Source organism: Natrix helvetica (assembly GCF_964273705.1).
Source record: "Natrix helvetica genome assembly, chromosome: 1".
In the NCBI taxonomy this organism is placed as follows: Eukaryota; Metazoa; Chordata; class Lepidosauria; order Squamata; family Natricidae; genus Natrix; species Natrix helvetica.
In genome coordinates this window covers 74,304,964-74,319,703 of record NC_138548.1, presented here as the reverse complement: position 1 = coordinate 74,319,703, position 14,740 = coordinate 74,304,964, and the positions used below count along the sequence as shown (strand labels likewise).

At 40.2% G+C, this 14,740-nt stretch overlaps 1 protein-coding gene across 4 annotated transcripts in view; it reads left to right on the top strand.

Annotated features, from left to right (window-relative positions):
* The window catches only part of RGS6 (regulator of G protein signaling 6), a 260,857-nt gene extending 246,343 nt beyond the window's left edge, over nucleotides 1-14,514 (top strand). The window contains exons 17-18 of one of the 4 annotated variants that reach the window (XR_014173739.1): nucleotides 169-222; nucleotides 9,888-14,514. Coding sequence is in view for 2 of the 4 variants with exons in the window: in XM_081934977.1 (XP_081791103.1) it covers nucleotides 169-222; nucleotides 9,888-9,938 (105 nt within the window). In the remaining 2 variants the exon portion in view is untranslated. The remainder of the gene's footprint in view (nucleotides 1-168; nucleotides 223-9,887) is intronic. The other 3 variants (XM_081934977.1, XR_014173738.1, XM_081934978.1) reach the window with 3 other exon arrangements.
* The last annotated feature ends 226 nt before the right edge of the window (nucleotides 14,515-14,740 follow it).

Here is a 14,740-nt window from a genome sequence, read left to right as displayed (position 1 = left end):
CAGCACTTGCCCTATGTTTGAGATATTTAATATATATATATTCGTTTTCTTTTGCTAACACTTCTAAAGCCGAAGTATGCTGAAGGGGTTTTTATTTTGTTTTGTTCTGATTTCTTTTTGGTTTTGGCGTTTTTCCCCCCTTCTTAACTTCTGTTTCCCCTTCTAAAGCCCGAGAATGAGCAAGGTCGTAGAACTTCCCTAGAAAAGTTCACTCGCAGTATGGTAAGTTCATTTGTTTTTGGTTATTTTCGTTCCTCTTCCCTCTTCTGTTTAGCATTTACTTTTAGTTTGGAAACTTTTATTATTATTTTTTGGTCCTCTGTAGTATCCTTCAGTAATTGCAATGCAATAAAAAGACAGAATTTCAAGATCTATAGTTAAATTAAACAGCCAGCTCTCTGATCTGCAATAGAAAGCTCCCCACAAAACAGGCTAGAACCGTGATGGCGAACCTATGGCACGCATAGTGGAAGTGGCATGGAGTCCCTTCTCTCCGGGTATGCAAGCCGTTGCCCGTTGTTGCTCTTCTGGGTTGCGGTACACCGGCCAGCTGTTTTTCATGTGTGTGGGAGTGCCAGAAACCAGAAGAGCAACTGCCTAGTGCACATGCACATGCCGGGAAGATGACCTTCCAGTTTCCGGCATGTGCATGCACACCAGCCAGCTGGTCTTTGCACGCATATGCGTTTCAGAAACTGGAAGATCAGGTCACCAGTGTGCATGCGTGCACTGGAAACTGGAAGATTATCTTCCCGATGTGTGCATGTGCACTGTGCAGCTGCTCTTCTGGTTTCCAGCATGCATGCACACACTTGCCCCCATTTCAGCACTCGGTGCCAAAAAGGTTCACCAACACTGGGATAGAATCTGGTTTTCTCCCTCCTTCCCCTGCTCAGAGAGTCCCATTCCCATGACATTTTCCCCGCTTTTCAAGTTATCCTTGATGAGAATAAGGAAGATGCACCCATAGCTTCTCTTCTCTGTACAATGTTGGTAACATGCACAATGCTTCCACATACCTTGCCCTTACAGAAAAAGAGGGTGGGGTAGTTTGGTTCAGAGGAAGGTAGGTATCCTGCAAAGGATCAGAATTCTGTTTATTTCCATAGCATTGATACATGATCTGTTGTGGATTCTTCTGCTTATCAAGTAAGTATGTTCTGGATGTTAGTTTACACAGAACAAGGATTTTAATGCATGGATTAGGATACACTCCTTTCTTGGTGTCTCATTTTCAATGTGTTTTATCAATGGTTAAAGAATTATTTCCAATCATTCCCCCAACAATGGCCAACTAAGCATTTTTATTTGGTATCGACACAAGAGTACAATTGTGTCTCTGTCTATTACAGTTCTGTGGACCAACATAGGTTTCTCAAATATTTTCAAAGAAGGGAATCCAAAGGACTAAAGCATCAATACCTATTGTGGGCAAAGAAAAAGAAAAAGAGCTTCCACACATTTAATTAAAAATACTTTTCTCTACTGCAGTTGCTTCATGAGCCCTTTGGCAAATTGTTTCAGAAAATGAGGCGAAATTCCATGAAAACAGGAGATATGGGAAGCATACACCGAATTTTACTTATGCAGTATTTGTTTATCCTATTTCTGTAGCCACTCATCTCAATTCAGCTGACCCTGGGTGGCAAAACATACTACAACAATTAACCATAAAAAAAGTTATAAATAATACATGCAGGCAAATGAAAATTATCATAATAATTATATAAAAATTAACAGTGCAAGGAGGTAATGGATTCCCCTACAATTTCAGGTCTCTAAAGACATAGCTAGGTCTTTAGAATCTTATGAAAGGCTAACCAAGTCAGGGCCATCCTGCAGAAAGAATATTCCACTGGGCAGGGACTACCGCTAAGAAGGCAGCACATTTGGTTTCCCTCAGCCAATGTTCCTTGGCTGACGGGGCTCATAACATCCCTGATCTGTTAGGCCAAATTGGATAGGTAAAAATTATTGGGAAAAGATGGTCCCTTAGATAATCTGATCCTAAGCCATGTTACTTATTCATTCGGTTTCTATTGGATAGACGGGAAAGGGGCTACAAATTGTGCTGTATTGGAGTAGTTAAATTTTTGTATGAATTTAGACAACCGTAAGAATTGGGAGAAACTACCGTATTTTTCGGAGTATAATACACACCTTTCCCCCCATAAAAGAGTGTGGAAATGTTGGTGCGTCTTATATACCGAATGCAGCCATTTTGGTTTTCCGAAGCCCTGCTCCTGCATCCCATTTTTGCAAAAAACTGAGGGATTTTTGCTTTCCCCCAGCCCTGCTGAAACCTGCAGAGTGCTCCTGGGCGCCGTGTAGGACAAAAACTTTTTTTTCTTACTTACCTCTTCGAAATCTTGGTGCATCTTGTACACCGGTGCGTCTTATAGTCTGAAAAATATGGCATTCAATAAAATACTCTCTATTCATTAAAAGCACAGGAAACTTGCTGGACCAGGCCAAGACAGAAACGGATGCCTCTGATTCTAGAGATAGTATATGGATCAGATTTTACCAGCTTTGTGATCTTAAAATATGTCGGACTTCAGTTCCCATCATTCCCCACCATTCGGAAGTGCTCTAAGGGAAATAGACATAATAGAGGTTTATAATCCTGCTCCCCCTTTAAAGAAGAAGCCATTGCTGACCTGTTGACAGTAAATATCATGACAAAGTAATATATTCTTTTTATCAACTCTGACTCTCCCTACATCTCCCAGAACAGGGATGAGAACGCTGCCTCTCCATTGGACTGCATTTCAATTTCTAACATTTCTTATTGTTAGCAATGTGTCCAGGTTTTGCTGAGTTATATTTCAACATCTGGCATGCCATATATTTTCCATCTATAGCTTGACAAAGTGATGTCTCCCACCACAACACTATCTATTTATCTTCATTCTTTCAATTCTTATAACAATTCATTCTGATTGTCCTGGACTACCAGTAGGGAAGCTTTAAAATGCATTTGCCATATAGTATATAAATAGGATGCTGGAGTGGGGATTGCACTCAGGAAAGGTCAATGAATGACTTAGGACCAGTTTTATGTCTTAGCCCAGTGATGGCGAACCTGTGGCACGTGTGCCACAAGTGGCACGCGGAGCCATTTGTCAGGGCACGCGAGGCGCTGCCCTGCCAGCTGGACACCGCGCGCTGGCCAGCTGAGTTCACCTTTTTAAAAGCTATTTTTCGCCCTCCCCAGGCTCCAGAGGCTTTATAGGAGCCTGGGGAGGGAGAAAAGAGCCTTTCCCCCCCGGAGGCTTCAGGGACCGTCCGGAGGCTTCCCTGAAGCCTTCAGAACGCTTAAAACGACCCTCCGAGCAAACCGGAAGTCAGGGAAGCCTCCGGACGGTCCCTGAAGCCTCCAGAGGGCCTCCGGGAGTTTGGCAGGGGAGGCTCTTTTTGCTGTCTTAGCCCAGCTTACCCCATAGGCTATTGTTGTGGCATTTTAAAAAACCCTGGAAAACGAAGGCAATTCATTCACTACAGGTAATCCTTGATTTACGACTATTTCTGTAACTGAATGAAACATTTGTTAAGTGAATTTTGCCCCATTTTACGACCTCTCTTGCCACCGTTGTTAAGTGAATCACTGCAGTTGTTAAATTAGTAGCATGGTTGTTAAGGGAATCTGGCTTCTCCATTGACTTTGCTTGACAAAAGATCGCAAAAGATGATCACATGACCCTGGGACACCACAACCATCATAAATATGAGTCAGTTGTCAAGCCCCGGAATTTTAATCATGTGACCATGGGGATGCTGCAATGGTTGTAAGTGTGAAAACGGTCATCAGTCACTTTTTTCAGTGCTGTTGTAACGTTGAACGGTTGCTAAATGAACTGTTGTAAGTTGAGGACTATCTGGTGTCTGTTTTAAAGTGCACCTACAAAGCACTAATTCGGTATGAAACTGCACCTCTGGTGCTGAAGATGTGATTGTTTAGAGGCCTTTTGAGGCCTTTTGAGATCCATGGTAGTTTAATTTTTTCAAATACATCCATAGGTATTCTGTGCTGTGGAAATAACACATGCACACACACTCAATATTTGCCAACAACATTACCTCCCAGGAAGCACATAAACAGATGACTTTTTTTTTTTTTACAATTATGTGGACATGTTTACATGTTTTACCACAGAATCAGCCTATTGACTAAAATAACCCCTATGAATCACATAAAATAAATTACAGTTTTTGTAAGTAGGCGACAACTCTATATACACAGTGGAGACTGCATGGAGACGAAATGTCTTGGATTCTCTCACAGACATTATACACGGCCCTGCTTTAGAAACACCAAACCTAACTGCAAGAGCCTCTAAGTGGCATTTCAAATGAAAGGGTTTGTTAGGCCACCCTGTTGCCGCCTTCTGAAGCAACCTAACCAACACCCGTATGGCTCTAGGAGTGAGCTGATAATTGGACTACTGCAGTTAGGGAAATAAACATGTTTTCTTTTAAAGTAATATTCAGTAAACAAGCTTTCAGTGTATTTGTTTTGTTTTTGTTTTTGTTTTGTGTGTGTGTGTCTACACACACACACACACACACACACAAAATTTTGTCTGTCTTCTGTTGTCATCATTTCTTATTCTGTTTATACTAATTTAACACCTTTGATTTCTTTTATGTAAATGCATCTGTGCGGATTTTATGTTTTTTTTGCCATTATTGTTGTTGCTGTGATTTTGGTTTCTGCTTTAAAAATCTTCTGTTCGGCATTAAACTTTTTTCTCGGTTTGTATTGCTCTTCATGTGTCTTCAACGTGTATCTTTTCTTTCTTTTCCTTCTAATTCTAATAAAAGACCGTTTTAAAAGGATATGGCCCTTAGTTTTGTATTAAAATCATATGTTAAAAACAAATGGGGAATGTGGTCTGTTTCGTTTCAATAGCATGTGTGTCATACTGCGTTTAGGTTTTGTGTAAGTAAAATTTCTAAGAAGCCCAGTGTAGTATATGGCTGAATTAAGGAATATAGTCCATAGATTTAACTCCAAGAAATATAATCTCTTGAAATACTTAAGATACCATATTTTATTTTGATGATCTCCTGAGCGGAAACATCTCTTCTGGGATCTCATCCTTAAAAGAATAAACTTTAAAAATAAGGATTAGATAGAGAGGCACGAGGCGAATATATATATATATACACATACATACATACATACATACATACACACACACACACACACACACACACACACACACACACACACACACACATATATATATATATATATATATATATATATATATACACACACACACATATATATATATTTGGGCACACCAGGGGTTGTAACACAAACACACACACACACACACACATATATATATATATATATATGTGTGTGTGTGTGTGTACATGTACATATACATACAATCATACATACATACATACATACATACATACATACATACATACATATATATATATATCTTTGGATAGAGAATGGCAGTCATTGCACAGTATGAATTTGAGGAGTGTCTCGCCTGAAGAGACATTAAATAGACTTTCAAATCTGAATTGAAAGAATACATCAGAGAGAGGGTATACAGCTGTTTCGGTATCTTTTTGGGACATATACAATGCAAGATTAGAAGCTGCACCTTCAAAAGATTCCAAATTTCTGGATTCCATTAGTAACAGCTGCTTCCTAAAAAAAAACTTTAAAATGAAGGCTTTCCCTTTTCCTTCACAGACCATCATAGATTCACAGAGACCTTTAAGGATTTCAAAGTTGGCTATAAACGAATCGAAACTAATGACCATTTGGAAAACTTCCTTATTTGGGCCGATTGCAATCATAAAGTACATTGTCCAGTAATGCCACTGCAAGTAGTCCTTGACTTACAACCATTCATTTAGTTCAAATAGCCCTGAAAAAAGTGACTTATGACTCGTCATCACACTTATGACTGTCGCAGCCTCCCACGGTCATATCAGTGGTGGGATTCAGCCAGTTCGCACCTATCTGGGAGAACCGGTGGTTAACTTTCTAAACAGTTCAGAGAACCGGTTGTTGGAAGCAATCTTATTTTGTTTTTTCCCCACTTTACAGGGCTAATCCTGTAAGGAAGGCAGGAAGGAAACATTCTGGTGTTGTTTCTAGCCTAATTTTTATTGCCCTGCTTACAGAAACTGCCTCTCTGGTTAACCCTTATTACATTGTAACAGCTAAGGCGAAGCGCCCATCATCCTGAGTGACATTGAGTTGGCCATACCCACACCATCACATGACCACTGAGCCACGCCTACCCAGCTGATCATTATGGCAGAGAACCGGTTGTTAAATTATTTGAATCCCACCACTGGGTCACACGATCAAAATTTGAGTTCTTGGCAACTGGCACGTATTTATGATGATTGCAGCATCTCAGGGTTATGCAATCATCATCTGTGACCTTTCCAGCTGGGTTTCTACAAATAAAATCAATAGGGGAAGCCAGACTCGCTTAACGACTGCATGATTAACGTAACTGAAGTGATGTGCTAAACAGCAATTGAGGGGGAAAGGTGAGAAAATCATCCGTAACTCACTTAACAACTGCCCTGCTTAGCAATGGAGATTCTGATTGAATCAATTCTGAATTCAATTCTGATTGAAAATCAAGGACTACCTATACTTAAGCTACTGAGAAATTAAAAAACATAGAGGAATAGGACTACTGAGATTAATTATGGTGTAGCTACAAAACATGGTCGTCTTTTAGCAAAATATAAAGACAATTACAAAAGTTCTGTTTGAATTGCCAAGTGAATTTCTCTGCACGTTTAACCTTAACCTAAGATTGGTACAGCACTTGGGTCTACAGTATGCTGAAGAACGTAAACAAAGACATTTTTCTTCTAATGGAATTCAGATTTAATTTGATTAACCAGGGATTAGGAAAAAGCCATTCTATGCATAAAAATATCTAATTTTGGATGGTACATGCCCAAAATAAAACACATAGTTTGCACAGAATAGCTGTTTAATGCTAGGCAGAAATGGAAGGAGTGAAAAAGCCAGGCCAAGTTTGGCAGCTAATGGAAGTCTGGGGAAGCTCTGAAAAGATTGGGTTGAGAGCAGGGTAGTGGATATATTACTCTAGGAATAGGGGAAAAAATGCTGATAAATACCCACTTTGCTCTACTTACTTGTTCGGTTCTGTATCCTATGTACTCAGCCATGTATATTAGAAAAATCATTTCCAAAATTATTACTATATCACAAGAAGTGTTTGTTTTTTAAGCTACTGCAACCTAACTATATGTTGGTCTTCTGCATCTGCTCATAAAGGAAGGAAGGATAAATTAATTGCTTATTTTGTTCTTTCTCCTATTTCCTAAACCCCTGACTAATCCATTCTGCTGGACAGTCAACAAATTCCTAGATACAAAGAATTCAAAATAAGAGCAGAAGGCATTCAGGGGAAAAACTCTTGTCACACACAACCCCCATTCTTATTTTCCAAGAAGATTAGAGAAACAAAGGCCAACCTGAGTCTCCAATACTTGACTGAATCCATTTGTAAGATGTAAGAAATTCAGAATGAGAGGATTTCTTTCTCTCTTTCATGTAGTCACTAAGTGCTATATCTGACATGTACATCTATTCTCTGGCTGGCTAGCGCATCTTTAACATTCAATTGGCAAGCTGAGCTAATGATTGGGATCCAATTAAGAAAAGAAGGATGTACACTGATTTGGAGGAAAGAAAGCATTATAAAAGATATATAATGTGACTTTCAGGCCTGTCTGAAGCTAAAGCAATAAATTCTCGTGTGCTGTTATTTTGCGAGCAGCACCAGTTGCATGAGCTAAAATAGAAATGCTGGAGGTGGAAAGAAATAGCCTTTATAGGCATTGTGACCTCAGAACAATCACTGGGGACAGAATGCCTTGAAATGTTCTGCTTGAGTTTTCTCAAATTGAATTGGAGAGAGGCTCATCTCCTAGTCCAGGTAGGAACCGTGGTAATTCTTGAAAGCAGAAGAATGAGGAAGAAGTGCCAAAGAATGCAGATCTTGCTGCTCCAAAGCCTGGAGGCTTTTAAAAGCAGGGCTAATTACCTAGCTGATTTTAGCCCTTTCTGTAATGCCTGAACAAAGCTTATTATGCCCATTTCATCCATTTCCCCCCTCTCCTTGATTGTATCTGCTGGAGGAGGGCGGTGTATATAGTAATTTTGTTACTATGTTAATTTTGTAAATTTTTGCAGGCAATTTGTTTTACGCAGGGACGTGCGGTCAGGGGAGGCAGGGGAGGCAGAGCCTCACTGCTCTCATCATGAAAATTAAAAAAAGGGAAAAGGGAAAAGGCGCTGAGGAGCATTCTGCACACGTCCGGGAATGGGACCACGTGTGCAGGAGGTTCCTCTAGCCTCAGCCTCCCTCCTGCAGACGTCCCATTCCCCGCCTTCCTGAATCAACATGAAGGGGACCACGGAGTGTGAGTCATAGTCCCGTGGAGCACGCTCCGTGGTCCCGGGGAGCATGCTCCGTGGTCCCCTTCATGTTGACTCAGGCGTCAGGAAGGAGGGGAATGGGACCACGTGTGCAGGAGGCTGAGGCAGCTTCAGCCTCCTGCACACATGGTCCCATTCTCCGCCTTCCTGAGTCAACATGAAGGGGACCGCAGCTCGCGCTGATGACGTCACCAGCCTCACCAGCCATAAACCTCACCGCACGTCACTGGTTTTACGTAACTTTTACTCATTCCTTACCCCTACCCTCCTGTGTTTTAAAAAATGTGTTTTGGAAAGCATATACTCATAAGTGTGTCAGATATGAAAGTACTGGAGACAAAGAAGCTTCAAAATCGCCAATTGGCATCTTAGGTTGACAATATGAGGGAGTCAGCCATTGCACAGGATTTTTTCCCCCCTCTCACTGTTTAATTTTTTCTCCTTCAAGTTCGCCTTTGGGGAGTTGATAGCTGAATGGTGGGACTCATTCCTTTGTAATGAATGCAGTGATAATGGTAGAGTGGTAGATTCTACAATAATGGTAGAATCTTTATCCTTCTATGTAACCAACTAAGCACTTGCTGTGGAAGTATTTACTGAAATGTTTTAGTAAATATATATTTACTGAATATATAACATTTAGTGTTGTATGTCACCTGTAGTTCTAAAGTAACCGTTCTTGAGAATTGTGGGTGTTTATAAATGCCCTCGAGAAATTATGAATCCATCAATGGGTCTGAAAGAACTCGATGTACAAGTTCATCATTTTTTCACTAATTCAATGAAGTAAATCTGAGCCAGACGGGTAACTCTGGATGTTGATTGCAGCAACTGGAAAGGAAGGTGGAATGCAAATGCAGTAGAGGCTCTGGGAAGGGAGGAATATGCTCATTGCATCAAGGAAGATCCCGAGGGATGTAGGCATTTGCAGATTGGGAGGAAGAGTGCCCCAAAACCAATGTTCCCTATTAATGAATATAATGGAGCTGCCTTTATGCCTAAGGGGAGTGAATTTGTACAAGAGTTCCAAGTTGTCATTTTGGGACATATTTTTCCAACAGTGCAAAGAGATAACTGGGTTTCCTTACATGTTTGGATAAAATCAAGGGCACTTTGATCATATTTGTAAATGCCATAAAATTGATACAGAAAATAGTTCCACAGGGAAGGCATGACCTTGATTAGCTTTCTGAGGCCCCCAAGTAATGTTTATCTAGAGGAAATATAGGCTAGTCCCGCCTCTTTTATCCCCACATGTGTCATCACAACTACCTTTTGTTCCATAATTGGTCATTGCCCCCCAGCTTCCGAAAGTCACCAAGCAATCTGGCCTGTGTTACCAACTAATCACAAGATGAATTCATATCCTTGGCTTCTCCTCCCCCCTCCCCATTTTCCCCTTTGTTTGTTCCTCCAGGGAAAGTCACTGGCAGGCAAGCGTCTCACAGGCTTGATGCAATCTTCTTGACAACATCGTCTGGGCTAGCCGTCGCTGACATCTCCGAAAGACCACTGCACCCTACCACCACCTCCTCGGCCAAGGAAAGACATTGGGGGGGGGCATACGGGTCACTGCGAGGGGCAAGGGGGGTGCAGAATAAGAGAGAGCAAAGGAGAGAGAGAACATTCAGACAATGGAAGAAACATAGGGAGGGGAAAAGACGCCGGGATGGAGACTCTGATCCAATGGGGGCGGGGGGTGTTCCTCTTTCTGTAGTTTACATCAACACTTTTCTTATACCGCTTTGTAATGGCACTGAGGTCTCCAACTATAAGACCCTGTTTCTAATTTGATTCCAGAAGAACACCATTGCTGTCTAAAGGAAGCAGAGAAAGAAAGAGAGCGAGAAAGGGCTACCAGTGTTATTTTACGTTCGATCCTAAGAGAAATTTAAGGAAAGGACAGCTGGTTCAGATCAGTCTTCATAACGCAGGCGCTTTCTCCCACTCTTTGCTGCTACTGCTGCATGTGCACAGATGTCTCTATCAGCCTTTCACATATCTAGGTAGGACCAACATTTCATTCTGCTGAGCAGTAGATTAATAGTAATCTCTAACTTCACACTAATGGCTCAGATTTGGCATCCTTCCCAAAGCCATAAAATTTCCCTTTGTCTGCAGGAAGTGTCATGTGATGAAGAGGGTTGCCACCCTAGAGCTTAAATGAAGATTTTTTTAAAAAACGTAATCTAAGTAATTGGAAGGATCTTTTCTCCACACCCATCTGGAAATTTACTACAGATACACAAGTCATTTGTCTTCTAACTGTCTAGGTCTAATGAAATAATTGCTAGAATCTGCTTAGACTTGAGAGAAAGAACCTGCCTTTAGGAGAAAATATGCATAGGAGTTTGGGTTATTCTGTTTTGCTTTGTTTTTTGCCCTCATTCTTTGAAACACCTTTTCAAAAGATGTTTGCAAAAGTGGCTTTAGCTCTTCACTGATAACCTTAGCTGTTCCAAATATGTTTTGGGATACTGCCTGCATGCTATGGCCAATAGGATCAGACTCTGAGCTCCATATGAGCAATTGAATCCTACTAGAGTTGATTTGCATTTTATATATATGAAAAGATCACATCCAGCAATATGGTCCAAATGTTATGCCAGGCGCCTATGATTTACATGATCTAGCTGTGGTACTGCAGCTGGCCAGGAATGGCATCCCTTCTATTTATTTCATTACCCCAGGAAAGTGTTTCGTAACCCAAAGGAAGTTTTTAAACAGCTTGATTGAATCTCTTGTTTGCAACATACCACAACTGGCAGTGAGCTGCTTGCAGCTTGGTGTATGACAAGTTGCACAGGTCTGTTTTATGCATCCATGTTTAAAAAGGTGACATTTGATAGGAGTGGAATATTTACTGAATTTTGCCCCTTTTTTGTTTATTTTCCCACCAGGCTTAGCCCACAATATTAGTCATATAGAGTAAACATATTTAATTGAATATATAATACATGTTTACTGCATTGAACACAATAAGCTAGAATCAGTGTTCAATTAAGCTGTTAAAATCTTAGTTAGCTCATTTAAAATTTAATTATCCAGGAATAAATCGAGGTTCAATTGCTTGAAGAAAGAACATATTCCGAGATTTTTTTTAAAAAAAAGAAAAGTCCATGTAAACACTTCAAACTGGCAATTTCAGAGTCTTATGCTTTATAAGTATCAGATTTCTTTTTTCACAATATGGCAAATGGGTGAAAACCTTGTGGGAAATTCAACCATGGATGGAACTGATCCAACTAATTGCTCAAAATTGTGTCCAGTGGTTAGATCTGAGAGAAATTGTTTAAACAATATATTATTTGTGTAACTCCCCTAAATAAACTAAAAGACCGAAAACCAGTTGCAATGGAAAGTGGTCTGTAGATTGTGTGGACAAATGTTGGCTAGAATGTATATATGGGATCATACGGGTGGCCTTAGCGGCTTTTTTTTTAAATTAAAGTGAGAATTCTGATAAACATGCGATATGCATTCTAAATACATCATCTCATTTGAATGCAAAAGTGTCAGCACAACTATGTTTATATATTTATTAATCACATTTAGAAAGCTGTCCAGTCAAGATGGGCAGACATATAAATGTGATTAATAAATAAATAAAAATGTTGACATTTTTGGTCAACTTATTTTCCAAAGCACCAATGGCAGGACAAGGAAACAATGGATGGAAACCAGTCAAGGAGAGAAGCAACCTGGAATTAAAGAGAAATTTCCTAAGAGTGAGGACAATTAACGAGTGGAACAGTTTGCCTTTAAAAGTTGTGGATGTTTCATCACTGGAGGTTTTTAAGAAGAGACTGGATAGCCACTTGTCTGAAATCGTAATAGGGGGGTTGGACTAGAAGACCTCCAAGGTCCCCTTCTGATTCTGATTCTATTCTGATTGATTCTGACATATTTAGAATGCATACAGTTACCAGAATTCTCACTTAATTTTAAAAGAAAGCAACTTTTGAAAACTGTATTATGAGGTACATGTGCACAGTTCCAGCTACAGATTTTTTATTGTGGCATGGGGATTCTTATTTATGTTTTGTTTCTTTACTGTTGCCTTCATTATCTATAAAATTCTACTATGCTGCCATTTGCCCTGTAAAAAGGCATTGTGATTATTTTTTTAAACCATGTTAAGCTGTATTTCTCAACTACTTCCATTTAGGGTAAAATGGGATGACCTTTGTGCAGTTGGGGGCCACATTTTATGCAGTCCAAAAATTGGATTGCAAAGACCACATTGTTTCTCCACATAGTAGTAAAATTGTCAGGCTTGTTGTTGATGGGGGGAAAAGAATAACAGAAAATTGATATGCTAAATACAGTGGAGACTTGTACATTGATTTTTAGTCTTCAGAAAATCAGGTCCAAATATTAATAGTACCATCTTCAGAAGCTCTGGGGCACGTTAAAATGGGCCCGGAGTGTAGGTTACCCATTCCTGACCCAGATTCATCAAAAGGTGAATGATTTAGGGCAGTGCAATCAGAAATCAGTTATTTTTTGTCCAAAAAGACTTGTAGAATATTCACAGGGAAGCTATAAAGAAAGGAAAATAGAATAGAAGCAAAAGTCAAACAATGAATTGCATGAATTGCAAGTATGCGGCCTGGTTCAACATGTTTAAGGTCAGTTTGAGAAAGGAAAGGTCTGAAGAGCTTAAACAAAGGACTTCATGAACAATTTAGATTTAAGGACAGATCTGAAGAAAGGGAATGTTATTTAGATAATGAGATAATTATTCATTTATGGGCACATAAACCTTGATCCTTTTCAATTAAGAATTTCCCTGATAACATGAAAGTGTTGTACAAGTTCCCACTCTAAGCTGCCTGTCAATTAAGTACAAACGAAACGGCCAGGCACAAGTTTACTGTTTGTCAGCCAGCTTTTTAATGGCCATTTATTTCACAATTTCTTTCTCTCTCTTTTTTGTCTACTCAACTAATTAAATATCTCTTTTTGTCCTGAAATGCCTACTCCTAAATTCTACTATAGCATTAGAGATGCCATGGATGATAACCAGAAACAGACGTCAAATGTGAAATTTAGATTTACAGTGAGATAACTAATAATTCTTAAACAAGTGACCTGATCCACTGGAAATATTTCATCAGGCTCATATGCCCACACACAACTGAATTGCCTTATGTAAGTCAAAACTAGTCAGGTAGGTACATACCCAGGGAAAGAACCTCAAAGAACAGGGAATGTTAGGCTGTAAAGATAATGGACTTAATCCACATTTGAACGGGTTAGAAAATGATCTGTTATTGTTGTTGTCAAAGATGTAGCAAAGGTTTCACTATACCGAGTAACCTAATCATGGTTCTTCTGTCCCACAACTTGTACTATGCCCACACGCATACACACACAGTTTCTCTCTAACCTTCCTACCCATAATGTTATATTATTATACAATTAAAACAATATATGCTGCCTCAGTTGAGATTCTTTCCTCAATTAGAACCTTTTCCCACTTCCCTCTTTTTGTATAGATTGTGTTCTATCAATGCCAACTCATAGACAGAGTTCCCACAGGATCAGGACCAACCTGGTCCTTCCAATCAACAGTTTTCTGTAAAACCTACATAAAAGGAGTCAGAGTGTCGAGCCTTAAGGCACCCCACAAGTGAGTGCCGTGGCTTGATCACTTTCCCTCTGTCAATACTGAGTGGAACTGACTACCAAAAATGGAGGAGAACCTCTGCAGAATGATATTTCCATTCCCATACTCCACAACTAGTCCAGAAGGACAAGGTGGTCAGTGATATTGAAAGCCACTGAGGAAATCAAGAGGCACTAAGATAAATGCACTTCTCCCATAAATTGAAAAATAAAGTCCAGTGGACTTTTGAAAAAAAAACACCTTTGAGACACCCCCATAAATCCATAGGGGCTTTAGCACTATGATAAGCTGCTTGCCATTTATAGAGTTATATTTTGACAATGGAGTTTCCATCTCAGGGCAATCTACTGCCAAGGCCCAATCAAAGAGGGATGGGAGGATAGGGATACTTTTTTACCAGAACCACCGCAAACCTTCTTCTAGGTCAGCGATGGCCAACCTTTTTTGGCTTGCGTGCCATAAGTGGGGGGAGCGCAGGGGGGTCGTGTGCGGGCATGCCGCATCCATAATGCAATGCGCTACCCCCCCACTGTGCATGTGTGCACTACAGGCGTCCCCCACATTTTTACATGCTTTTTTTGCCCTCCCCAGGCTCCAGAGGCTTTATAGGAGCCTGGGGAGGGCGAAAACAGCCTCCC